General features: G+C 36.5%; 1 protein-coding gene across 4 annotated transcripts in view; it reads right to left on the bottom strand.

The window, feature by feature from the left end:
* PLEKHH1 (pleckstrin homology, MyTH4 and FERM domain containing H1) overlaps positions 1–5,502 on the bottom strand; it is a 68,599-nt gene extending 63,097 nt beyond the window's left edge. Inside the window, exon 1 of one of the 4 annotated variants that reach the window (XR_012486520.1) lies at positions 5,413–5,499. Coding sequence is in view for 1 of the 4 variants with exons in the window: in XM_074290445.1 (XP_074146546.1) it covers positions 5,413–5,443 (31 nt within the window). In the remaining 3 variants the exon portion in view is untranslated. Of the gene's footprint in view, positions 1–5,203 lie in introns of all 4 variants that reach the window. The other 3 variants (XM_074290446.1, XM_074290447.1, XM_074290445.1) reach the window with 3 other exon arrangements.
* Positions 5,503–27,990: the final 22,488 nt, after the last annotated feature.

The following is a 27,990-nucleotide window of genomic DNA, read 5'->3' as shown; positions in this document are numbered from 1 at the left end:
CAATATCTTCAAGACATCTTTGTTCTGCCCCAGCTCCGGTAGCCCGTTAATCCTTCTTCAGCTTAGAGGAACACTAGAGACCTTTCCTGAGGGGGCCAAGGCTTGCTGAGGCATGTGGGGTGAATTAAAAGTTTTTTGAAACAGATTAGGAGTGAGTGAGCTGCCAGCCACTGATCCCTGAGGCTCTTCCACAGAAGCAGGTGGGATGGTTGAATAACAGCTTTATGAAGCAAGGAGTCTAGGAACACACTATAAAGTTCACTGTGCACTACCACTTTTCCATTGACATCAGGGCAGAGGCTTATTTGCAGGAATCAGTCGACGAGCAATGCTTTTCATTTTTATGATGTTATTAGCTCTACTGATATGTTTACACCTATAAAATGGAGAGGTTATGCTGAGAAATGCTTAAAGTCCTTTTTTTCTCCAAATCCAGTCATTTAGTCTAATCCACCTCTGTGATGCAGGCAAAGCAGGTAGTGTTATTTTCCAGATGAGTTGACTAAGGAACAGAAAGAATAGGTGGTCTGCCGTAAGTCACACTGCCAGGCAATAAAAGAGCTGGGGTTTTTAATATCAAGGTCTTTAGATGACCCCTACATTTTGATCTTCAAATTAAAGTACTTTCCTGATCCACAATGGAGAGCTATCCTGCAATATTTGAAGGCTACTGATTGGGTGATTCCTTTACGGTATATGGTACTAAAACCAAAAATATTGATTTCTTTTTTAAAAATTTAGTATTGCATTTTCCCCCAATTACATGTAAAAACAACTTTAACATTCATCTTTGCAAATGCTGAGTGATATTTGTAATATCATTACAAATGATATTTGTAAGTCTTTTCTATCAAGGGACTCAAAGCACCTTTTTGGCTCTCTCATTTTGGTATAAATCATCCTTATGATGCTAGTAAGGGACAAAGAAAGTTCTGGTTTTATAGATGAAAAAATGGAGCATAGCAAAGAAAGCTGAGCTTGTGGCTGCAGGGCAGGGGAGAAGCCAGTTTTTCCCATTCTCAGTACAATCCTCTCATGGTGATAATATATAAATAAAAGCCAGAGAAAATGACTAGGCCTCTTAGCACAATTCTAGGGGCTAATCCCGAATAGGGAGTGAGGGAAAAGGAGATTATCTCAAAAACCTGAGGTCCTTGGATCTATTTCAGGTAGGATAGAGAATAAACACCAAATCAAGATTGCAAACTTTTTTTTCCCCCCTGAGGCTGGGGTTAAGTGACTTGCCCAGGGTCACACAGCTAGGAAGTGTTAAGTGTCTGAGAGCAGATTTGAACTCTGGTCCTCCTGAGTTCAGGGCTGGTGCTTCATCACCTAGCTGCTTCCTACAAACTTTTGGGAATCCATAAGCTGCAAGTCTCCCTTCTCCCTCTCCCCCCCATCAGCAAGAGAACAATTAATACTCCCTAAGAAAACTAGGAACAACTATAAGTAACCTCTGGCAACTATAAATTCTTAAACTAGCTTCCAGAAACATAAACATTTCAATACTATTTAATTCAACCACCTCCTTTTATAAGAAGGGAAACTAAGTCTCAAATAGGTGAAGTTACAAAGGCATAAATCAGAATCAGAATTTTAATCTAGTTCTTCTATCTCTAAATATAAGGTACTTTCCACCCATCTCATCAATTTATGAACTCAGGGGACGTAAGAGAGTCATAACAATGGATCCCATTATGGACAGTTTTTAGGTTGAATTTCCCTCAAAAAATCTTCCATTTTCACTGTCTGCTTATCCTCTGACTCCAAGGGCTACTTATGTCTCTGTTTCTTAAATTATGACACCATTCAACCTGACTGTCAGTTTTCTTATCTATAAAATCAGGGGGCTGAACTAGGCGGGTTCTGAGTCTAGGATCCTAGAAATTGAACCATTCACTTTATGAAATGAATAGTGACTGTGCTAGGATTTGAATCTGTCAATCTTGCTTCCAAGTCTGGACACATGAAATAAAAACAAGTGATGGACAAAAAAATGATTTAAACACACTGCAAATTAGTTAGTGTTCTCCACCTGGTTAAATGCTGAGGAGGTGAAAGAGTAAATAAAAGGGCCATAACTAGATAAATTGGGAAGGACTTCTGGGGGAACTTGGAACTATGTTGACACTGAACCTAAATCCCAACAGTGGATAGAATGATGGATTTACAGCCTCAGTTTCTTCATCTGTAGAAAAGGAAAGCCTAGAACTAGATCCATCTAGGTGATTCGGTGGACAAAGCATGGGAAAATATGGGTTCAAATCCTGTCTCAGACACTAACTGTGTGATCCTGATTAAGGCCTTAACACTCTCCTCTCTTTCCCCATCCTAGATGGCTTAAAAATTCCCTTCCAAATGAATGGATGCCCATCAATTGGAGAATGGTTGGGTAAATTATGGTATATGAAGGTTATGGAATATTATTGTTCTGTAAGAAATGACCAAGAGGAGGAATACAGAGAGGCCTGGAGAGATTTACATCAACTGATGCTGAGTGAAACGTGCAGAACTAGGAGATCATTATACACTTCAACAAAGATACTGTATGAGGATGTATTCTGATGGAAGTGGAAATCTTCAACATAGAGAAGAGCTAATCCAATTCCAATTGATCAATGATGGACAGAATCAGCTGCATCCAGAAAAGGAACACTGGGAAATAAGTGTAAAATGTGAACATTATTTTTTTGTTTGCTTTTCTGCCCAGATTATTTTTACCTTCCAAATACATTTTTTCCTTTGCAACAACAACAACAACAAAATTTGGTTCTGCACATATATATTGTATCAAGCATATACTATAAGATATTTAATATGTATGGGCATGCCTGCCATCTAGGGGAGGGGGTGGAGGGAAGGAGGGGGGAAATTTGGAACAGAAGGGAGTACAAGGGATAATGTTGTTTAAAAAAAATTATCTATGCATATGTACTGTCAAAAATGTTAAAAAATTATAAAAATAATAAAAAAAATTTTAAAAAGAAAAAAAATTCCCTTCCAGTTCTAAATCTATGATTCTATGATCAATTAGTGAACGCACATAATGCCTTCCCAACTGAACAGCAACCAACAAAAAGGACCAGTGATCCTATGAACAGTTTAAAATTTGATTCTGACTTCAGCCACTTTGTAGCCATGTGACTCTAGATAAGTCGCTTCACTTTGCCTCAATTTCCTCATCTGTAAAATGGGGATAATAATAGTACCCACTTCCCAGCTTTATAAGGATCAAATGAGATTATAATTGTAAATTGCTTACTACAGTACCTGATACATAGTAAGTGCTATATAAATGTTATCTATTTGTTTTTATTATTCTCTTCAGGTCTCAAGAAGCTGATAGATAATTTACCATAAAAACAAACACACAGTAGCAGAGTCCACAAGATAAACAGAGGTAAGAGAAATATGTTCTTAGGGGAAATGCTATGGGATTTCAGTGTGGAAGGTAGGCGTCCTGTTTCTACAAAGGAGTTAAGGCTGTGTCTGACATTGATGATTCTTGGAGGGGAAGAAGAAGGATTAAAATCTCTGCCACAATCACAGAATAATAGATATAGGGTTGGAATGATAGTAAAATAATAGCTAGCATTTACATAGCACTTTAAGGTTAGTAAGGCACATTATAGATACTAACTCATTTGATGCTCACAAAGCCATGAGAAGTGCTAATATCTCCATTTAACAGAAAAGGAAACCGAGGCAGGGAATGGTTAATCAGCTTATTTTTCTGACAGTTTCTGACAGATTTTGAGCTCCGGTTCTTACTGACTTCCTCTCTCTGCTTAATATATTGTACAATTTAGTAGCTAAGAGAAAAGGAACTTTTTTTTTTTTTTTTAGTAGATGAGAAAATTTAGGCTTAAAGAATTCGATTTGTCCCAATCACACAGACAATGAGGGGCAGAGGCTGAATTTAAACTCAAAGCCTTTCATTCCAAATCCAGCAGCATGCTTCCATAGGACTATTCTTCCTCATCCAGAAGAAAATTGGGCAGCAGGTGTTCATCTTAATTTTAGTGCCTTCCCTCTTAATTACTTTCTGGTTATACTGTACTTTGCTATGTATACATTTGTCTACATGTTGTCTACCCCATCGGATTGCAAGCTCCTTGAGGGCAAGAGCTAGCTTTTGCTCCTTTTTATATCCCCAGCAGTTAACTCAGTAGTTGACACAGAGCGGATCATTATTTATTAATTAATTAGTAAGTCTTTTTTTTTTTTAAACCATAATTTAACTGGGTCAGAATTCTCACTGAGAAAAATAGAACCAAATTGCCCACCAAAGCAGACATCCTTCTAACTCTCCCACTGGAGAGAAGTCACCAGAAGGTCTCCAAATCAAGCCTAGAAGAGCAGGTTAGAAACATGAATCTATCTTGCATACGGTTTTACTCTGAAATTTTAAAGGAGCGTGACACATTCATCTGATCAGAGGAAAACTGCCAGAAGCTGCCTTTGATTCTCTCATGAAACCCATTTGCAGGGTATGAGAATTTTATGCCCACCTAAAAATCGAAGTAACTGGCGAGGAGGGGAGGGGTCCATTCCGCTGGAGCTCTAGTCCCCGAAATGCTCCCTTACTGCTCTTTACTGGGTCTAAAAAGAATCGAAGCTGAATCTCCCCACCTATCAGGTACCAGAATCACCCTATTGTCCAACCTGGTTTTCTATATGCTTTGCTAACAAATCACCTCTCGATTGGTTCTGGATTTCTTGGGAGAAACACAAGTAACCGGTTTACAATCTAGGATGGTGGGTTGGGGGAGTGGGCGGATGGTAACCGGGAGAGAGTGCATGAGTGGGATTGGGGGAAAGGTAAACGCGCTGGGGAGGAAGAAAACAAGGGCTAAATCGTAGAAGTCTGCATGCCCAAAGCGCTCTTTCCTCCGAGAAGTTGGACAGAGTGAATTCCAAAGTCAAGTTTCTTCCTCGAATGACTTGAACATGCACTTTCCTCCTATCCCAAACTATTAAAAAAAAAAAAAAAATCTATTCACCTTCACCCAGTGAAGCTCCTAAAGATACTCCCAAAGAGGGAGGAGCCAGGTTCAGGTGGAAGACACCTGCTCGGCTATCACATCACCTGCGTCGCTAAAGCGGCGCCCATCCCTCCCGCTTAAGGGCCGCTGGCGCACTGTGCCCACCCTCGGCTCTCTCCCTTGTCCCTGAAATGAAGAAGGTGGATGGGCGAGCTTACCCGCTCTCCAGCTTCAGGAAGTTTACCGGCTTAAGAGAGGCACAAAGAGCAGAAAATCAACCTTGGAGCCAGGCTGCCGCTGACCTTGTGCCGGGCTCGTGGCGCTCCTGAACTGCACGCACCTTCCCTACTTCTGCCAGTGGTGGGGCGGGGACCCCCAAGCGGGAATGAAGTGTCGGGGAGAGCGTTACCCCGGGAGCTAGACTCACAATGGCAAAAAGTGTCTTTTTTTCCCTCCATTCAACACTTTGCTATTCCGTCTCCTCCCCCTTCTCTGGCTCCTTCTCCCTTTTTCTCCCCCTCCCATTCCTTCAAGGGAGAGCGCTTGGCCAGCCCTCCCAAAGAAGCACAGGAAGTGATCTCAGCAAACACCAGCCTTTTAACTCTTTGTACCACTAGGCATGTGGGGGACTGCGATGGGGCACTAGGTGGGAGCACAACAAAGGGGAACGGGAGAGTGGGGGGATGACTCCCTGGTTGGAACTCACGGACTCCTGATAAACCATATAGCCCAAACCTTATAGCATCCCGAGGAGCTCCAGGAACTCTTAGGGGAGGATGAGAGGCAAGGCTAGCCCACCTCTGAAAGCAAAAAGGATGAGGCTGGGCTAACCTACTTTGGGAAGCACCTTAACATTTATCCGATATTCTATTTGTAGGGTGGTCACTTTTTGGGGGAGGGGCTCGGGGAAAGGGGGAATAGTAGTATCCTGGTGAATCTGGAAACCCAGCCTTCTAGACTGCCTTCCAGAAAAATATAGAATTTAAACCTTAAAGATAATGTAATTCAGTTATTATATTTTATAATGATCATGCACTAACAATTAAATAACTCATTTAACAAAATAACCTTAATAATTATCATTATTATGATAATATTTTAAGGACCCAGTGAATAGAGATCTTGCCTCAAATTCAGAAATACTTCATTTCAAGTTCAGACTCTTATGTAAGATGCCTTTTTTCAGTCTTCTGACCAATGTGATCATTTTCCATTTCTTGAAATAACAATAACCTTTGTGTTAGTATTCATGTTTTTTTAGTAAGTGGAACTTCTTTGAAGAAATAAACCATCTCCTTTCCTTCAGCCAGCCCTTCTTGATGTTGCTGGAAGCTTTGTTTAAAAGGCTTTAATTCCTTTAATAGGCTAGCTTACCTGCTTTTAATCAAGTTCATACCCTTGACACATTCTGGCTTTTCTATGGTGGGCAAGTCGCCCAGCGTTGTAGAACAGCTGCTAAACCAAAGAAATCATAGGTTAAGATTTGTTTTTGTTTTTTTTTTTTAGAATCACATATAAGGTCAGAGAACAACAAATGTGAAAATTTTATCTATTGGGATTTCATCATGATCAGAGTCATGAGTTCCCTGGAAACTTCTGGGGACTCCACTGAACTATGTGAAGGGCTTATACATTGAGATAATGAAGTAACCCCTTAGTGGTCACTGAGTAGGAAATGCTGCTGAGTCAGTAGACTCTTCTCTCCCCATGTGCAGATCATATCAAGCCTCTTCAAGCCTGTCCTTGGGAGTGTGGGGGAGTTTTGGGGGGCAAGAGTGAAGAGAGCTGGTGCCTTCCCCCTATCTTAAGAGAAATAGTGAATTTTGAGCACGACACAGATGAGTTTAGAGGAATTTGGACCTTAGGTCTCCAGCTGCTTCTTTTTGAAAATTTCTTTTCTCAACATGTGACCAAACAGATACTTGGTTGGATAGTTCTAATCATGGAAACAAACTTATGAGTTTGAGAGGTTAAAGATCCTGGATCAGATCATGAAGATTATGAAGGACAAGAAAAGAAGCTAATAAAATTAATGAAAAATGGGATTACTTGTTTGGGGCTGAACTGTGGCAAGGGGAAGTAGGGAGATGACCTCCAAAAGGGAGGAGGAGGGGTTTGATGACTGGAGGGAATTGTTTAGAAAGTACAAAACTGAGAGAACTGTAAAATACCCATTCAGTATTTCTGCAAACTGCTTCATATTCCATTGTTTAAGTTTCAATAGTATATAATAGTAGCTATAAGTTAATGTAACCTATAAGTCTCTGTTGATGTACACTTGGAAATCTTTTTATTTACTATTTCTTTTATGTAGAAGAAATAAATAGTTGACACATACCTGATTTCATGTTTTATGTTCCTTGGTTCTTTATATTATTATATTTATAATATGTATTATATATTATCTCATATAACATAATTATATTTGTATTATAAAATATGTATATTATAATTTTTCATGTTATTGTAATTATGTTTATATTATTGTATTTGTATTATTTTTATTTTATATTTTATAGATGAGCCAAACCTAAGTTTTAAGTATTTTTCATGTGGCTTCAGGGTATAGCCAAAGAGTCTGGGAAAAGTAACCTAACCCCTTTCAAGACAGGCCAGGCTCACCTATTTACTAAAATAAATGCATATGTTCAGAGATGAGAGGTTCACTAATAATAATAGCTAGTATTTGCATAGCACTTACAAGGTTTCACACAGTGGAGTGCTTTAAAAATATTATTTCATTTGTTCTTCACAATAATTCTTGAATGTAGGTAGGAACTATTATTATCTCCTTTTAAAGATGAGGAACCCTAGGCAAATAGAGTCACTTTCCAGTATCATACAGTTGAAACTGGATTTGAACTCAGTTCTCCCTGATTCCAGACTTAGTGTTCTATCCACTGTCCCACCTAGCTGCCTCATTATGGAAGGGGGAGAAGGTATAACTCCCTGGCTCCTAGGGCCAATAGCAAGTTGCTTTTTCTTTTTAAACATACAAATGGGGAGAGTAGCATTCATAAAAGTGAAATAATTTTTCAAGGTTGCACAGAACCACGATTAAAACTTACATCTCCTGACTCTACATCCAGTATGCTTTGGTTTCCTAGCCAACTTTGTAGCGGTTATGAGATAATAACCTTGAGGTTGGAAGAAAAGTCAGAATATCTCTCAGTTTCTTCATTTTTACAGTTGAGGAAAACTTAAGTGTCTTGTTCCCCATTATGGTCTTCTGTCTCCAGATCCACAGTTCATTCTTCAACTCCCACAACCTCACAATAAAACTTAAAGAAGGCCCAGAGAGTCATTCATTCATGAGCAAAGAAAGGCTTTCTCAGTCTCCCTAGTTGTTAAGCTCCCCTGAACTTCAAATTCTAGATTTACTCCTTTATAGCCCTGAGAAACATATAAACTCCTTAAAGGCAAGGAGAGTTTTTAACCATTTTCTTTGTAGACTCTATTGATTTTATTAAATGCCCGAATTCGAGATGCACTAGACAGCATATATGGCTCAGATAATTATGGGTCCTTTTGTTCCCTGAGCATAGTTTTAACATATATGTGAAGTAAAGGAAATTGGACTTAATTATCTCCATGATTTCTTCTAGCCCTATATTTATCACTCAATATTTGTTCTTCAGTCATTTCAGTCTTGTCTGACTCTTTGTGATTTTATTTATTTATATATATTTTTGGCAAGGGTACCGGAGTGGTTTGCCATGTCATTCTCCGTTTCATTTTACAGAGGAGATGGCTGAGGCAAACAGGGCTAAGTGACTTGCCAGGTCTTTACAGCTAATTGGCATCTAAGGCCAGTTTTGAATTCCCAGCTTTTTATCCACTGAGCCATCTAGTTTCTCTCATTGTATTCAATCTAAGTACATAACCTGGTAAAGAGCTTACTCTGAATTTAGCTACTAGTCCAAAGTCAACCAAGTCCATTGTCAGCCTCCATACTTTAAAATTTTTCATCTTGATAGAATTTTCCAGAGCCTGTGTTCCACTAGGCTATTTTTCAAGAACTTAGGGTCCCAATGATTCCACTATTGGACATATATTCTAAAGAAGCAAAAGAAAGATTTAATTAATTAATTAATTTAAACCAAAGTTTTAATTTGTATTTTAATTTGTATCAAAATATTCTGAATGAAAAGAGTTATGGGGAGACAGATTTTGGCTCAGTGGAAGGAAAAACCTAAAAACATTTGGAGATGTCAAAAAAGTAGAATCAAAATGTCAGCTCTCAAAAAGACCTTAAGAGAAGCTATTATGGTGACAGAACAGAGATTCCTGTGGATTTCTTATTTTGAGTACAGTGTTTTCACCCTATAACACCATCTCTTTAGTAAATTATTCTCCTTTTACAGTTGAAGAAACTGAAATTCAGAGAAATAAAGCAATTTGATCAGCAGTGGGCAGGGAGAGGGATACACACATTGCTAGGAAAGGGGTTTTTGTAGAGTAGTGAATTCCTTGTCTTCGAGGTCTTCAAATAGATGCTTATCAGGGATATTGTAGGCAATATTAATAACATTTAGATCATATGACTGCTGAAGTTTTTTTCATTTTGAAGATTTTCTGTATTGTGCAAAAGAGAGGGAACTCCAATATAATTGAGAGGCAGAGGAGCAAGGATAGATGAGTATCACTTTTGCCAGCTATTTTTCATGCCTAGGGCATTCTTACCTCTCTGTAAAAACTCATGCTTTTTATCAGAGTACAGCTCCCCCAAACATTGTTCACCTTACTGAAACAATCCACTTACAACTCTTCCTTTCCTACGATATCTTTTAAAGGAACGTGCTTTGCAGACGAGTTTTGATTGCAGAAACTAAGACAATGGGTTATTTCCTCTCTCCCTTCTCCAGAGTAGAGGGAGTGACCCTTAGAGACTCGAACCCTGGCAGTTTACTGACAGGTTAGTGTTAATCATTCTTTCCAGTGGCTGGGGTAATTAATAACCTAACCATATGAAACTTGAAGAGTGGGTCAGGAGTGGGAATGTAGAGAGCACAGCCATCCCATTTTGTGTTGGGGTTATTCCAGCTATTCTTCTAGGCTGATGTCTGACCCTTCTGCTCTACTTCTGCTACTCAACCCTGGGCAGCCTTTCTAAGATCCCTATCCCTTATCTGGTTCTCTATCTGTTTTCACCTTTCAGATCCCACCTCTCCTCCCCCATTCTTTCAGAGTTGCTCTGCTCCCATGAAGCATGACTCCAGGGACATTCCTCAGCCACTGAACTTTCCATAAAGCCCAGAAGGAAACCCTGTGCACTTCTGAGCTCTAGTCACTGATGGTTTAACCCTTCTGATGCTGGGATTTCTTTCTCCATAACACATTATTTTCATGACTTCTTTCTTTATTTAGAGCACCTTTAATTCATCTATAAGGTGCATGATTCTAGGTATAATATCTTAGAGTCTTGGAAAGATTATAAGCAGATGTTTTTCTGTGTGAGCAGAGAGAGTATCCACATTAGAAATTTCTTCTAAAATCACAGATCTAGGTAAAACAACAACTAACCATCAGGTTTTAGGATGTCAGGAGGAGTCATTGTATGCTGTGATGATGGGGATAGATGAAATCCAGTCTGTGAAGAAGCCCTTAAAATGGCCTAGCCTTGGATCCTTTGGGTGACCTTGGATAAACTAATCCCTTGCTATATCGCCTCAATTTGTCCTGTCAAAACTATCTTATTGATTTCTGCTTTGGGGCCATATTGGCAGTCTGGGTAGTTACTAGGGAGTGAGAATAGAGAGGTGATATGAATTATGGGGAAGCAGAATGAGAAGCAAAGAGAAACTTTACAACTTAGATGTTGGGTTAGAATTGGAGCAGAAAAGACCACTCAAGAATGCTACTTTAGAAAAAGCCGCCACCATATTTCATTTCATCAATTCCTTCAAAGCACTGCCAAGTTATGCTAAGACTTGCTTCTATTCCCTTCCCTTCGCCTACCTAAGCTCTGGAGCCATGTTCTGGAATGAACCATGTTGTTCCAGTTCTGTAATAATGATCAAATTAACAAAACCATTGTTACTGTTTTGGGTATATCATTCTAATTCCCTAAAACTCCATTTGCCATCCCTACAACTTTCTGGACCAAAGTGCTTCTTTGATCACTACGCCCTCTGTGTGCCATGTAAACTTCTTGAAGGCAGGTACTTAGTTTGCTTTTATATTTGTATCACAAGTGTTTAATATAGGAAGCACTTAATAAATTATTTATCATTCTTTCACTTGTTATTTATTCATTTATTCAAGAGAACTTGAGAAAAATTTTGCATTTTATTGAAATTGTGTTTTTTATAATTCCAAAACCTGATGGTTAGTTTTTGTTTTCTAGACTTGTGATTTCTTTGGTATAAGAAGCTTCTGGAGAGTACTCATGCAGATTGAACTCTTCCCTGTAGGTTAAAGTCTTTATTTTTTAATTAAAGTTTTTTATTTTAAAAAATATGTATAGATAATTTTCAACATTCACCTTTGCAAAACCTTGTGTTCCAAAATCTTTTCCCTTCCTTCTTATCACCTTCTCTTCTAGGCAACAAGTAATCCAATATAACTTAAACGTGTGTGATTCTTTTACACATATTTCCATAATTATCATGTTGCACAAGAAAAATCAAATCAAAAAAGAAAAAAACAAGAAAGAAAACAAAATGCATGCAAAAGCAATAAATAAGTAAAAATACTATATTTTGATCCACATTCAATTCCCCTTTTCTCTCTCTGGGTACAGATGGCTCTCTGCATCACAAGTCTATTAGAATTGTCCTGAATCTTTGTTGTTGAAAAGAGTCACGTCCTTCAGAAATGATCGTTGTATAATCTTTCTGTTGCTGTGTATAGTATTCTCTTGGTTCTACTCATTTCACTAAGCTTAAAGTCTTTGACCCCAGGTCTTCCTAACTATGGGATTGGTTCTCTATTTCCCTAAGCCTCCAAGATGCCACACTGCCTTAATACATTTTATAATTCAGTAGGTCACCAATAAATATACTCCTTCCATTGGTGCAAATTGTAGCCCATTTATGCCCCATCTCATCATGTGAGATATTTATCTATGTCTTCCCATAAATCCTTCCTGGAGAATCTGTGAGATGAGTTAAAAGCCTTCTTCTGGGTCTTCTAGTTCTCCTAACATTTCTTGGGGAGGAATGGTGTGATCCAGCATCCATCCCTTACTCCTCACCTTTGCTATATAACCAACCTAGGTAATGTAATACTGCTTCCCTGCATTCAAAAAAGCATCCTTTATGCCTAGAATGCATGCCTTCTTCATTTACACTTCCCCAAATCCTTATCTTCTTTCTATGCTCAAAGGAGATCCTTGTTGTTGTTCAATTGTGTCTGACACTTGGTGACCCCATTTGTAGTTTTCTTGGCAAAGATCCTGGAGTTATTTGCCATTTCTTTTTCTAGCTCATTTTACAGATGAGGTGACGGAGGCAAACAGGGTTAAGTGAATTGCCCAGAATCAGAAAGCTAGTAAATGCCTGAGACTACATTTGAACTAAAGTCTTCCTGATTCCAGGTGGGGGCTCTGACCGCTGCTCCATCTAACTGCCTGTTCTAGCTATTACCTCTTCCCAAATTAATCTGAATGCTTACTGAGTTGAAGTGAACTTAAATCAATCATATATATTCCTTATAAATTGCTTCATGATATTTGAAAGGTTATAAGTGGAAAAGGTGCAGGAAAATGAATGATATATAATCTTGAAGTTTATACTTCAAAAACTTCAATACCCAGACTTTACTTTTAGAAAAACTTACTCTTAAACAGCTGGACCAGGATTTGGGAAAAATGGAGTTCAAATCTTACTTTAGACACTTACTATTTGTGTGACGGTAGGCAAGTCACTTAGCCTGTCTCAGTTTCTTTATCTGTAAAATAAGGATATTACTAACACCTGCCTTGCAGGGTTGATGTGAGGATCAAATGAGGTAACACAAGGAAAACATTTCAAAAAATCTTAAAGAGCTTTGTAAATGTTAGTTGCTGTTGTCATTCAGTGAAAAAAATATACAGAAGCTTCTAAAGGCAGACATGGTACTGTTCCTGGGTGGGCATGCTACCCTATGATTTGACTGAACAGTTGGATCTGTCTAGCTCTCAAACATCCTCATGTTTGGCTTATTCACTTGTGCAAGCATGCATTTGTTTACTCATGTGATTATTATTTACTAAATAACTCCCATGTGCTTAAAGAGCTATGAGATACACAAAGATGAATGAGACCCCAGTCCCATTGGAAAACAGCTAAAGAATAACATCGTCCACCTGGGTAGTGATTTAAAGTTTATAAAATGGGTAATAACATGCATTAAAGTGCTTTTTAAACCTTAAAGAACTATATTTGTTGAATTGTTTCTCAGTCATGTCTGACTCTCTGTGATCCCATTTGGGATTTTCTTGGCAAAAATACTGAAATGGTTTGCTATTTTATTCTCCCATTTATTTTGCAGTTGAGGAAGGCAAACAGAATTTTTTTCCTTTTTTATATATTTTATTAAAGTTTCTTATTTTCAAAACATGCATGAATAATTTTTCATCATTAACCCTTTCAAAACCTTGTGTTCCAACTTCCCTTCCGCTTCTCCCCACTCTTTCCCTAGAAAGCAAGTAATCCAATATATGTTAAACATGGTAAAATATATGTTAAATTCAATATATACATACATATTTATACAAATATTTTGCTGCAGAAGAAAAATCAGATCAAAAAGGAAAAAATCAGAAAGAAAATAAAATGCCAGCAAACAACAACAGAAAGAGTGAAAATGCTATGTTATGATCCACATTCAGTTTCCACAGTCCTCTCTCTGGGTGTAGATGGTTCTGCATCTGATGATCATCAGAACTGGCCCGAATCATCTCATTGTTGAAAAGATCAGAATTGATCATCATATAATCTTGCTGTACAACGATCTCCCGGTTCTGCTCATTTCACTCAGCATCAGTTCATGTAAGTCTCACTAGGCCTCTCTGAAATCATCCTGCTGATCATTTCTATTAGAACAACAATATTCCATACCATTTATATAGCATAACTTATTTAGCCATTCTCCAATTGATGGGCATCACTCAGTTACCAGTTTCTACACACTACAAAAAGGGCTGCCACAAACATATTTGCACATGTGGGTGCCTTTTCCTCCTTTATGATCTCTTTAGGATATAGGCCCAATAGAAACACTGCTGAATCAAAGGGTGTGCACAGTTTGATAGCCCTTTGGACATAGTTCCAAATTGAGGCAAACAGAGTTTTAACAAGGATAGATGCCATTAACATTATTTTCAATTTGTTATTATTATTATGGCAGCTACGTAGTACATTGGATAGAATGTGAAACTTGGAGTCAGGAATACCTGAGTTAGAATCCTGCTTTCTTTTTTAATAGTTGTTTAACCCTGTGAAAATCACTTACATTCTATATGCATAAGTTTCCATATGTGTAGAATGGAGATATTCCACAGGGTTGTTATGCAGATCAAATGAGTCAACGTGTGTAAAGTGCTTTGCAAACCTTAAAACACTTTCAAATGCTAGTTATTATGCTAACTATTGTTATATTTTTATAATTGTTGCAGTGATTCAAGGCAATTCCAATAGACTTGGGATGGAAAATGCCAATCACATCTAGAGAAAGAACTATGGAGACTGAATGTGGATTGAAGCATAGTATTTTGTTTGTTTGTTCTTTCTTGTGGCTTTTTACCTTTTGGTCTTCTTTTTCTTGCACAATATAACAGATATGGAAATGTATTTAAAAGGATTATTAATTTTAAAACTATATTGAATTGCTTGCTATCTTGGGGCAAAGGGAGGTAAAGGAAAGAGAGAGAGAAAAAAATTTAGAGCACAAAGTTTTACAAAAATGAATGTTGAAAATGATATGTATATTTGGAAAATTAAATACTATTAAAATATATTTTTATAATTGTTAACAATTATTGCTTTTGTCATTATTATGACCCAGAGAGAAAGCGAGAGTTGTATGGGATTGAGGGCTAAAATGAGGAGAGATTTGAAACCAAAGTATAAAATGGGAGTTAATAGAAGAAGGAGGGAGGGGAATGAGACAAGGTGGGAGTTTAGTCACAAAACTTTTCTGGAGGAAGGGAAAAGCAGAATGGGAAAACAGAAGAGTGTTTGGGAAAGGAGGCTACAGGGAAGAGGGAGTATCAATTGGTATGCTATCTATCATTTTCTCACATACCACAGGGCTGTTTTAGATAGCAACAGCTCCATAGAAGAACTAATATAATTGTAATTATATATATGTACACACACACACACACACACACACATACATACATATCACAACAAACGCATCTGTCCGACACAGCTGGTGTTGGGTCAGAGACAAGAGGTCAAGTAGAGGAGGAGCTTAGTGGGACAAGGAGAAGGGTGCATTTGTGTAGAGCATAGGGGTGGGAGGGAATGATTGAAAATGAAGAACTAGGAGTTGGTCTAATAAATCACTGAACTGGAACTCCCCAGTCCATTTCAAGGCATTAGGAGAGACCAAAGAGAGGGTAAAATGAACTAAAGGTCCACAATTAATAGGTATATTCCCACTGAGTAGCACTTTTAGGAGAAAATTTCAAGGTAGGACCAGAGGACTGTGAACCTGCACCTGGCCCCACTGGGATTCTGGAGCTCATGCTGTCTCAGGCCCACTCTTGGTGTCCAGTCAAATGGCATTTAATTGCCGTGGCTCCCAATGGACCCTGTCTCCCTGTGTGGTGATCTAAGACCCCATATCTTGTCTCTGTTCTGACAAGAAAGGGGCTACAGTTGGGATTCAGGTTCTCACGTGGTACAGCTCACTTCAGCTTGTGACTCCATCTAATTCTTAGTGTTAGGTCATTTAAGGTACATTTATAGTAGGTCTTCAACTGACCATGTGGCTATTCTGTACAAAGAGTCTGGGGCACAAAATGATAAATGTTGGAGAGGTTGTGGGGGCTGGAAATTATTTTAGTTGTTCTCAAAAACAACTATGAATGATAATATGCTAGAAAAATCACTAACTGTGCACACTGTGAGCAAGTAATATTACTACTAGGTCAAGTGTCACTGACAGAGGAAAAGATCTTATGTATACCAAAATATTTATAACTACATTTTTTGTAGTAGTAAAACAAATGGAAATAAAGTTAGTACCCACCAGTTATCAAATGGTATATGGATGTCATAGAATGTGATTTAGCCACTAAAGAAACTGAATAGAATGCATGGGAAATTGAACATTTCCTACAATGAATACAATAATGTAAAAGAAAAGAACATTGAAAGACACCAGCACTCTGATCAATGGTATGAAAAATCTTCACTTCAGAGGATTTTTGGTGAGAAAGAACTGTTCTCTCCTGGCAGGAACTTGACAGACTTTAAGTACAAAGTGAAGCATAATTGATCAGATATTAAATCAACCAATATTCAAATATTAAAGAAAATATTTTCAAAAAAGCTACAATTTATTTAAGAGTTACCCATTATGACCAAGTTGAATTAAGACTAGAAATTTAGATTTGGTTCAATATTAGGGAAATTATAAACTTAATGACCATATTGAATAATGAAAATGACAAAAATAATGTGATTGTATCAACAAATAAGGAATAACTTTTGGATAAAATGCAATGCCCCTTTATATTAAATAAAAAACTAAAAGAATAAGTTAACAATTTTCAATGTAGTAAATAATATTCATTTTAAACCAAGAGTTAACATTATCTGCAATGGAGAACACTAGAGTATTTTCCTGAAAAGATTAGGGATAAAGCAAAGATACTCATTGTCACCACTATTGTTTGACATATTTCTAGAAATGCTAAATATGGTAATTTGATAGGAAAAAATAAGGGAATAAACATAGATAAAAAGGAAACAAAATTATAACATGTTGCAGATAAAGGAAAGGACTTAATTAGATATTAATTGCTAGTAGAGTTTTGCCAATATTACTTCATTAATTTTTATATGTAATGCCATATCAATTATATTTCCAAAGAAAATTCAAAAACTCTAACCACTGCTGTAAGGCTTCTCTTTTTGGTAAAAAAAAATGCTGGAGAATAGGGAATACAGTGTGGCAGAAATTAGTTGTAGACCAACATCTCATATTGTATATCAAGGTAAGTTCCAAGTGGACACATGATATAAGTGTAAAACATCATATTATAGACAAATCAGAAGAGTGGGAAAAAAGCATATAAAAGTATATATAAGGGAAGGATTCATCACCAAAGAAGGAAAGGAAAGGATTATCATGGTGATAAAATGGACATTTTTATTACATAAAATTGAAAAGTTTTTATAGAAAAATCATTGTAAAAGAAATAGTCAACTGGAGAAAAATAGCTTTGCAGCAAATTTTAGTGATAGTGGTCAGATATTCAAGAGATCTAGGGAATTGCTACAATTATAAATGAATAAGACCTATTTTTGAAAAGAAAATCAGACTATCAATAATCATGTAAGACAATGTTCCACATCACTCATAGTAAGAGAAAAGCAAATTAAAACAACTCTGAGGTTCTTCTTAGCCATCAGATTATCAGCTAACAACAAAGGAAAATGACAATTGTTGAAGCTAAAAGATTTGTGAGTTTTTTATTTTTTTTAAGATTTCCTCCCAGTAGTACAATCATAAGCCTTAGCCCAACTGTTCTGTTCTGAGATCTAATAGCCTGCCTCTATTCTTTCCTTCTGTTCTATAAGCTGACCCTTTTGAATTTCTGCTTTTACATCTTTTCACATTTTGGAAGGAATTCCACTAAGTTTTTCTAGTTCAGTATAGTTTCTCTATTGCTTCTATTCAGCTCTAGAAGTCCTCACTCCTTCCGTTTAGTCTATAGGGAAGAACAGAAGAGAATGGAATAAGCACTTGCATTGTATATACTATCTGCTAGATACTGTGCAAATAGTTTTCCATTTGATCCTCACAATCTGCAAGATAGATGCTCTTATAATCCCTATTTTACAGTTGAGGAAACTGAGGCAAACATTGTTACTTGCCCAGGGTCTGGACAAGTTAGTATTATCTGAGGTCAAATTTGAATTCAGGTTTTTCTGCTCTAGGCTGATATATATTATATATATATATATATATATATATGTGTGTGTGTGTGTGTGTGTGTGTGTGTGTGTGTGTGTGTATATACATATATATATATATGAAACAGATTATACATAATCAATTCCATGTAATATATTTAATAATATCTTTATGTTAATATTTTATTTAAAATATCATATTACATATTTTAAAGATATAAATTATTTATACCGATCATAGATTCAAAACAAAATTTTTTAATTTACTAATTACTCCTTGACAAAAATGAAAAAAGTTCCTCTGAGTTCCTGCCTTTTTGTCAGCTATAACTCTGAGAACAGTTTGCATAATACTCCACACTGGCCAATAAGGGGAACTACACAGACCAAACCAGGAGCACAAACACCCTTGGTTTTTAGCTCAGGTATCCTAAAAGGCAGTAGCTCCTTTGATTTTTACATAGACATGTTGCTATCATTTTCTGCTAATTGCAATCTACTGGACAGTGCTGCAAAAAGCTCTTTCCTAATTACTAATTTCAAGGCAAAAAACTGTGGCAAATATAATCTTTTTCTCATAGTATCCTGGAATAGTCTACCTGTAATAGAGTACTGTGGTTGAAATCTATAATACCAATTAACATTATGCATAATGGCCTTCATGGTTCTTTAGTTGGTTCTGATTTGAACTCTTTTGGGTCCAAAAACATTTATATTGAACTTTCCAGAGTCCTCCTGAAATGCTGAATAAATCTGGTCACCTACACTTCAGTGAGTCTTGGGAATTTGGTGTTAAGTAAAGAAATTGAATTGTGATAAAATTTAACATGCTGCCCAAACCATCTCACTATTAGGATAATTGCTATAGCCTTCTGCTGAGGAGAGTATATCAGTTTCTGACTCTAGCCCTCCTGGGAAGATGTCCTAACTTTCCATTGCCATTATCACCACATCTGGGCATGTCCTTTTAAGAATTCCCATGCATGACTCAAATTTGAATTTCAGTTAAAAAATTATTACAGTCTCAAATTGTTCTCAGAGCTGAAATAGAATTTTTGTTCTTCTCACAAATCCCAAGATGTCAGGCAATTCTCAACTCCCTTATTATACTTTCCTTTTTTTATTTTAATTTTAATTTTTTTCATTACTATCACTATCTTCCTTCATACCAGAATATTTAAAACACTCCTCTTTCCTTCCCAAATAAAGATAGCAAATTTACAAATTGACATAATGGATAGAGTGCCAAGTCAGAAAGTCTCATCTATGTTGGTTTTTTAGTTGTGTCTAACTCTTTGTGATCCCTTTGGGGATTTCCTGGGGAAAAATGCTGAGTGATTTGCCATTTCCTCCTCTAGCTCATTTTACAAATGAAGAAAAATTGGAAGCAAACAGGGTTAAGTGATTTGTCCACTTGTCAGTGACTTGTCATACAGCCAATAAGTATCTGAGGTCATATTTGAATGCAAGAAGAGAGGAACTCCTGACTCTAAGAGAAGGAGCAAATAAATACAGAATACAAATGAATACAGCAAATGTAGCCTGTACAGGGCAATCCCACTAACTCTGTGCCTTGCCTTAGTCATGCATCCAGAGAGAAGTAGAATGCTGACTGCCTCCCAAGTCTCCCCTACTGAAAGGACACTTTGCCTTGCAGTAGAAATAGCTCAAAGTCATACTGCTCTAGGAATTCTTGAGTCACAAGCTTGAATACGAGTCTATGAGCTAACACTGACTTTTTATGTGACCTCGAGAAACTCCTACTCTCACCCTTCCTTATGACTTTGTAGATCTGTTAAATGGATGGTAACTTGGAAATAAGAATTTTTAATCTTGCAATCAGAAGGTTACTATAATTTATATGAGTGGGGTTGAAATCCACCCCCATTTTAGCTTAATACATTACCTGAATGAGAGCACAATCAATAAATTAAAAGAAATTAGACTAATTGTGAAAAGTCTGAGAATCATTTGATAAAATGAAATGATATCACTCAAGTGGTCTGTTCCATTTGACTGTGGGATCTTTTTTCTATTTCCTGGATCCTTTATAAAAGTATTAAGATAACTGAAATGGAAGTTTTTCCAGAAATTGGAGCTTATGGTTTTTTAGAATACCCCTTGAGAAGGAACTACTTGGGAAGGGAAGGACAGATTCTCCTTGTCTCCTTCTCTCCAGTTTTTGACCACAGAAGGAACAGGCTAGCTTTGAAGGGTCTGAAGTACGTCAGACCTCCTTATCTTTCTATTAGCATAATAACACTGTATCCCCAAGAAGCAGCACCTTTCATTTGTGTCTTAAATGGTATCTAGCTGGTGGAAATATCTAAATTATTGGGAATCAAAGACAGAGTTCACAGCTCTATACGGAACCCAACAAAGAGACTGTTTCATGCCCAAAGGGAACTTCATGAGTATCCTAAAATGGGAGAAAAGAACTTCTAGTAACCACAGACTATTAGTTACTCCCTCAGCCACCTGTGCTTTCTAAGTTTAGATTCACACTCCCTTGGATTAGTATGTACAACAGTACACATATTTTAGGGGGTGGGTTTGTATTATTGTACCACCTTAATAAATATCCTTTCTAAATTCTTTTTAAAAGCTGGCTTCTCAACTGATACTTTTGGGATCTTTTATATTATGTTTATTATAATAATATAATTGTATTAATATTATTATATATAACTCTATAACAACATATATAATAATTTGGGATTATCACTGATGAGAACTTGATTCAATGGAAAAGAAATAACTAACCCTGACCCCAGAGAGTACCCCTAGAATACTGTGGGAAAGATGTAGCCAGTCTCAATCTGGCAACTGGTCAGTTAGAATGGGAGCTGGGAAGAAGACACTTTAGATTTACACAGGCTACCCAAATCACAACATTTCTGGCATTAGAACCACTGGGCCAAAGCTTTCACTAATAACACAAATAGAGGAGCCAGCCAGCCAGTCTAGAGCAATCCAGGAGAGTATGATTCTGACCCTAGCCCTAGTCAAAAGTGAAACAAAGTCTTACAAAAGTGAATGCTGAAAACTGTCTTTATACATATTTAGGAAAAAATTAAATACTATTAAGAAAAAATTGTTTCCAAAATTTAGATTAAAAATAGTCATTAATAAAGGAAGATAAAAATGGTCTTTTCCCTCTTTTTGTCAACACAAAAGAAAGCAAAAAGGGAAAGAAAAAATGTGTTATATAGAGAGAGTGAGAGTAAGAGTGACAGCGAGAGAATGAATGAGAGAGGGTTGAGGCAGGGAACATGAAAGATCAATCAACAAACATTTATTAAATGCCCACTGTATACAGTGGTAGGTACAGGGGATTTAAAAAATGAAACATACCTTTCTCTTAAGGAATTTGTGTTCTATCATAAGAGACAACAGGTATGTATACACATACATATACATATATATTATTGTTGTTCTCTTAATGACTGTATTTGGGATTTCTTGGCAAAGATATTAGAATGATTTCTTATTTCCTTCTCCAGCTTATTTTACAGATGAGAAAACTGAGGCAAATGGAGTTAAGTGACTTGCCCATAGTCACACAGCTAGTTGAGGCCATATTTGAATTCAGGAAGATGAGTCTTCCTTACTCTAGACCTGACACTTTATCCATGACAGCAACATATAAGTACATACAAAATAAATATAAGCTTACCACTAGTAGCTGGAAGGAAAGGTCATTTTTTTCCCCTGGAAGTAAAGGAATGAACTCTTGTTTGGATTTTTGGATGGTCTTAGCAATCCTGTGATTTCACAGCTTTTGTATTTTGTCTTTATAGATGTTCAGAGAAACAATTTCACACAGAGTGTGAATCTCACACAGAGATTCAGAGCAGAGACACACACGGAGAGAAACAGGTTTAGAGAGACAGGGAATGCCAGAGAGATAGGGATAGACAGACAGAGACAGAGACAGATTAATGAAAGGTTCTTGAGAATGTGTCTAAGGCTGTTTATGTGTGTTGTTATTTTTTTTTTTTTCTGTTTTGGATAGGGCTCAGAGGCAGATATTTTGATTCTATCTGGTTGTCCTGTTATGTTCAAAAACTGACCCGGGCAGCCTGGAATGGGCAGAGATTGTCTCTTGGCACCATCTAGTGGATGAAATAACTGGTACCAAGTCAGATTTGTCATTGAAGACTCGTCTGGGACAAACAGAACAGGATTCTTTTCACTTTGTCCTTAATTCACCAAGTTCCTTGCCCTTGCTTTCGCTTCCATATGTGTGAATATGGCCTAATTACTCTGTGCTTTATTTTTCACTTAGGAGTTGTGACTATTTGTGTGTTAACAGATATAAAATAAACATTTTGGATGCAAGATTCAAAATCTTAGTTTCTTCATCTGAAAAATGAAAACATTTTTCCTAGATGAGCAGTTCTCAAACTTTTTCACCTCAGGTCCCCTATACACGTTAAATATTACTGAGGACACTGAAGATTTTTTGATTATATGAATTCAATCCAGGGACATTCTGATAAATGTTTAACAATCAACTTTCTAAGAGGGGAGTTGTAGGAAATTATACAGAACTCATTTAAATTTAATCTGCATTATGCATTTTCTTCATCACTTTCTCAGGTCTAGGGTACAAAACAATTAACTCAAGCCTTGATTTGTAGTATTTGCTTATTTCTGAGATGTAAATGCTCATTTTTAACAGAGAGCCCCCATGATAGCTCTTGCTTATCTCTGATCTAGTATCACTCTGCGATTTGGCAGATGGGAAACTGAGGACCAGAGAAATATTTCTTTTTCAAGTTCATATAGCTAGTAAGAGAACTAGGATATGTATATTTTGGTTTTGTATCCCCATGACAAATGAAAGGCCCTTAGCAAATATTTGAAACGGTTGAGTAGATGAATGATTTCCCATGAAGGCCAACCAGAATCATGAAGAATCTGAGATCTTGTTACAAGGATTGGTTTCAGGACTGGGCAAGTTTAGACTGGAGAAGAGAATTCAAGGGAAATGCACTAGCTATATGAAGGGCTATCACCCAATTCAAGGATTAGACTTTTTTTTTTTTTTTTACAGAGGAAACAAAACAGATGTTAAACAAAACAGATGTTAAATGACTTCAGGGTCATATAGCTAGTATTTTAATCAGAATTTGAACTCAGGTCTTCCTGGTTTGAAGTTCAGTGTTTTTTCCATTATTCCACCTATATAAAAACAAAACAAAAATCAAGCTGTTCAAAAATGAAAATAATTTGACTCAGGATTTAATTGCTTCTTCCCCTTTTGAAGTTTTCAAGTGAAGATATCATCTTCTGAGAAGTACATGCTCTCCCACTGACTGCATACTAGATTACCTTTCTGGGGTAGCCTGGTCCTGGCAATAGAAACTGTCAGTTGAGGAAAGGAAATCATCCTTATGTGGGATCACTGATTCCACATAAAATGATAATTTTAAATATAATAAAATATATGATATTTTTATTATATTATAATAAAGTAAAATACCATTATATTTTATTATTTATTTCTAAATATAATAATCAATATAATAAAATATGTCATAGAATAAACTAAATCTCTTTATAGGAAATAAAGTCCAGTTAATAAACAAATACATGTACATTTATTTGGAATCAGAAATATGCTTAGGGGGCAGCGAGGTGGCGCAGTGGATAGAACACCAGCCCTGAACTCAGGAGGACCAGAGTTCAAATCTGGTCTCAGACACTTAACACTTCCTAGCTGTGTGACCCTGGGCAAGTCATTTAACCCCAGCCGCAGGGGGGGGAAAAAAAAGAAAGAAAGAAATATGCTTAGATCTTTTCACTAATTCTAGTTCACTAGTTCTGGGGGCAGAACAACTGGGGTCTTCTGAAAGATCCTGTTTGAGGAGGGCATTCAGGATATTCACCTTATCCTTTACCACCAGAAAAGTTCTCCTGAATTTCATGTTTTCCAGAAACTCAACATTCTGTAAAAGGGAATCAACTCAGTAACCTCTAAGATCATTAACCACCTGGCTCCAAGATTTCATCATGCCCCAGAAGGAGATACTCTTCCCCCACTTCTTTTTAAGTGTTGCCTTTCCCCATTGGATTGTGAACTCCTTCGGGACAGGCTCTGTTTTATGTCTTTCTTTGTATTTCCAGTAATTAGCCTAGTGCCTGGCTAATAACAGGTGTTTAATGAATGTTCATTGACTAATTCTGATACTAGGAGAGGGAAAACCAGGAAAGGGAAAAGATTAAAATGATATTTCCAATCTGCTGGAAAAGCTTTGTGCCTTCACTATAACTCACGTGATTTGACTTTTAATTATCTTTGAGACATGGAAAAAAGGACTTCTTTTTGGCATTTAGACACCTAGGTCAAAGCTCATTAAAGCTTTATTTCCTGCATGACCCAATATGGAATTGCATAACTGAATGTGAGGGAGTAAAAAAATCTGGCAATCCTAATAGGTTTCTGTAGCCAATGGCCAACAATTAATCCAAAATCTGGCACTTCTTGTATCACAAGACTCCCCTGCAGGCTTGGTTCTGAACACACAACATATACTTTGCACTGTGTATACATGAACACTGCCAGAAACACCTCAGCTCAGATTCAAGATGGGGTTGCATAAAATTGTCTTGGATGAAAGAATAGAAAAAAATTTAAGAAGCTCTGGCCTAAGTGGATAGAAAATTGGGTCTAGGCTCAGGAAAATCTGAATTCAAATCCAGTCTCAGATATTTACTAGCTTTGTCTCTTGAGCAAATTACTTTGCCTCTAGATGCTTTAGTTTCCTCAACTATAAAATGGGAATCATAATAGCACCTGTTTCACAGGTTTGTTGTGATTCTGATCAAATGAGATATTAGTCAAGCTCTTAGTATGAGGCTTGGCTTGTCACAGGTATTTAAATATTTATTTCCTTTTTCTCATGAAAATTATCTACATTCCCTTTTTTTATTTTTTTAAAGGAACTCAGGTAAAGTTGTGTAGGTTCTTCGTGAAAGAATTAACAAACCCAAAGGGTTTTAGGTGGCAAAAATAGAAGTTTATTGTTGGATGAGAAGTCAGCTTTGCTAGAAAAATTGACTTCTTTAATGGCAAAGTCCTATTAGGAAAATGGAGGCTGACACTGAGAAGAGAATGCCAAAGAGGCAAAGCATGTTACTTTGGACCTTCTGCAAAGAAATGAGTAAACAGAAACTTGGTGAGGGGCTGGGGCAGTTTGAGCTGATCAGACTAGGATCTCCCAAATAAAATTGCTTTGAAGGCTTTTTCAGCCTGAATTTGGATGGGCATCCAGTTGTCAATGGAGGTGATTTGCCTTAGAAATGGCCAGCCAGAAGAATATGTTCCCATACACTGGGAGATATGCTTCCCAGGAGGGCCTGAGACTAGAATCTCCCTTCTTTACAGATCAAAGGGTACACAATTTTAGAGTTTAATTTTACAGATTAAAAGGAACACAGTTTTACACCCCAAGAAAGTGATGATGTCAGAGTAAGAGTCAGCATTTTTTAAATTCAGTTCCTCCAATGCAATTCTTCCACAACAATCTAGAAAACATCAGACCAAATTCTGATTAAGAAAACCAAGAAAAAAATCACAAGTCACTTTTTGGAATACAGATACAGAGGGCTGCATTCACAGGTATTGGAGTTGGCCAGGAACTTAGCCCAGGGAACAGTAGCAGCAACAGCAGAAAAGGCAACAGTAGAGAGCATTCTAGTGCTGAGGAGTTGAGGCTAAAAACACTAGAGTAAAAAGAGACCCCTGAATTAGGGCTGAGAGTAAAAATGGGTGACATCTTGCAATTCTGTCACCCATTACCTAGTTCCAGGTCACAGTTTTAGGGTGGAGAGGAGTGGTTGTGAACAAAAGTTCTAACTGTGTATGGAACAAGGAATGAGTTTTAAGAAATTAGCCATGTGATTCTGAGCCTAAGAGTAGAGGAGTGTGTGTGGGGAGATACAGTTTTAATCTTTAGTCTCTCACATAAACTGATTTAGAAGAAGATTTAGGAAGCAAAAAAAACTAGGTTGAACACAAGCTTAACAAGAATTCTTAGAAGTTTTTTTAAAAATCAAAAACACACATATGCCAAAAAAAAAGATTTTAATAACCAAATGAGAGCTATAGAGAAAAATGGGGACTATGCAAGAAAATCATAAAAGAGAATTAATAGTTTTTTAAAACACTAGAGAAAAATAACCTTCAAAAGTAGAATTAGCCAAATGGAAGCTAATGATTCCATGAAATATCAAGAAATAAGAAAACTAAGTCAAAAGAATGAAAAAATAGAAGAAAATGTGAAATATCTCATAGGAAAAACAACTTGAAAAATAGATCAAGGAGAGATCATTTAAGAATTATTAGACTGCCTGAAAGTCATGAACAAAAAGGAACCTAAACATCACATTTTAAGAAATTATAAAGGACAATTGTCCAGTTATCTTAGAACTAAAAGGCAAAATAAAAATGGAAAGAATTTACTAATTACTTCCTGAGAAAAACTCCCCAAATGAAAACTCTCAGGAATTACATTTAATAGATTTTGAAGCATATATTAAAAAACAATTGAAAACTAACTAATCTAATACTAAAGAATGGATAAGTCAATAATTTTATTGAAGATAATGACAATATGAGACAGCATACCAAAATTTGTGAGATGCAGCCAAAGCAGTACTTAGGGGAAAATCTGTCTTTAAAGTGTTCATGAATAAAAGAGAGAAAGAATAGATCAATTAATTGTCATGCAACTAAAAACAACAAATTAAGCCTGAAACAACAACTTTAAAACCCTCAATTAAATACCAAAAATAGAGTGCTTGAAAATCAAAAGAAAGATTAGCAAAATCAAAAGCAAAAAAATGACAACAGCAAAAAACCTAACCATTGAAATAGGAAATAAAACCAAAACCTGTTTTAAAAAAATAATAATAAAATAAAATAAAATAACTATTGTCTGATTGGCTTAAGCAATAATCAAATTACTAACATCAAAAATTAAAAAGGTGAACTTACAACAAATGAAAAGGAAATAAAAGCAATCATTAAGACCTCTTTTGCCCAATCACATGCTAATAAAACTGACAATCTAAATGAAATGGATGAAAACTTTTTTACAAATACAAATTTCCCAAATTGAAGAACAAGAGACAAAAAACCCTAAATAACCATATCTTTTTTTATTTTTTTCCCCCTGAGGCTAGGGTTGAGTGACTTGCCCAGGGTCACACAGCTAGGAAGTATTAAGTGTCTGAGACAGATTTGAACTCCGGTCCTCCTGAATTCAGGGCTGGTGCTCTATCCACTGCGCCACCTAGCTGCCACCTAGCTGCCCCCTATAACCATATCTTATAAAAAGAAGTTGAACAAACTATAAATGAGCTCCCTAAGAGAAAAAACACTAGGACCAGGTGGATTTACAAGCAAATCCCACCAAATCTTTACAGCACAACTAATTCCAATATTGTATAAACAGTTTGAAAAAAAAAAAAAAAAGATTCTTTTTTCAAGATACCTGAATCAGAGAATCAAAACAGAGCAAGAAAACTACAAACCAATTTCCCTAATGAATATTGATTCAAAAAATTTAAATAAACTATTAAACAAGTGATTACAACAATATATCACAAAGATCATACACTATAACCAGGTTAGGTTTATGGTAGGAATAAGGATTGGTTCAAAATTAGGAAAACTGTGAACATAATTGACCATATAAATAATAAAAACAACAAAAATTCTTTATTTCATTAGATGTGGAAATAAGTTTTTGGCACAATCAACACCTATTTCTGTTTAAACGCACACACACAAAATAATATGAATAAATGAATAAATGGAGCTTTCCTTAAAATAAGTAGAATCGATATAAAACTAAATGCTAATATCTGTAATGTAAACAAGCTGGAAGCCTTTCTGATAAGAGGTGAAGCAATATTGTGCA

This window comes from Sminthopsis crassicaudata, chromosome 2 (genome assembly GCF_048593235.1).
Source record: "Sminthopsis crassicaudata isolate SCR6 chromosome 2, ASM4859323v1, whole genome shotgun sequence".
Lineage (NCBI taxonomy): Eukaryota > Metazoa > Chordata > Mammalia > Dasyuromorphia > Dasyuridae > Sminthopsis > Sminthopsis crassicaudata.
Note: the sequence above shows the minus strand (reverse complement) of the source record. Positions and strands in the feature narration are given on the sequence as shown.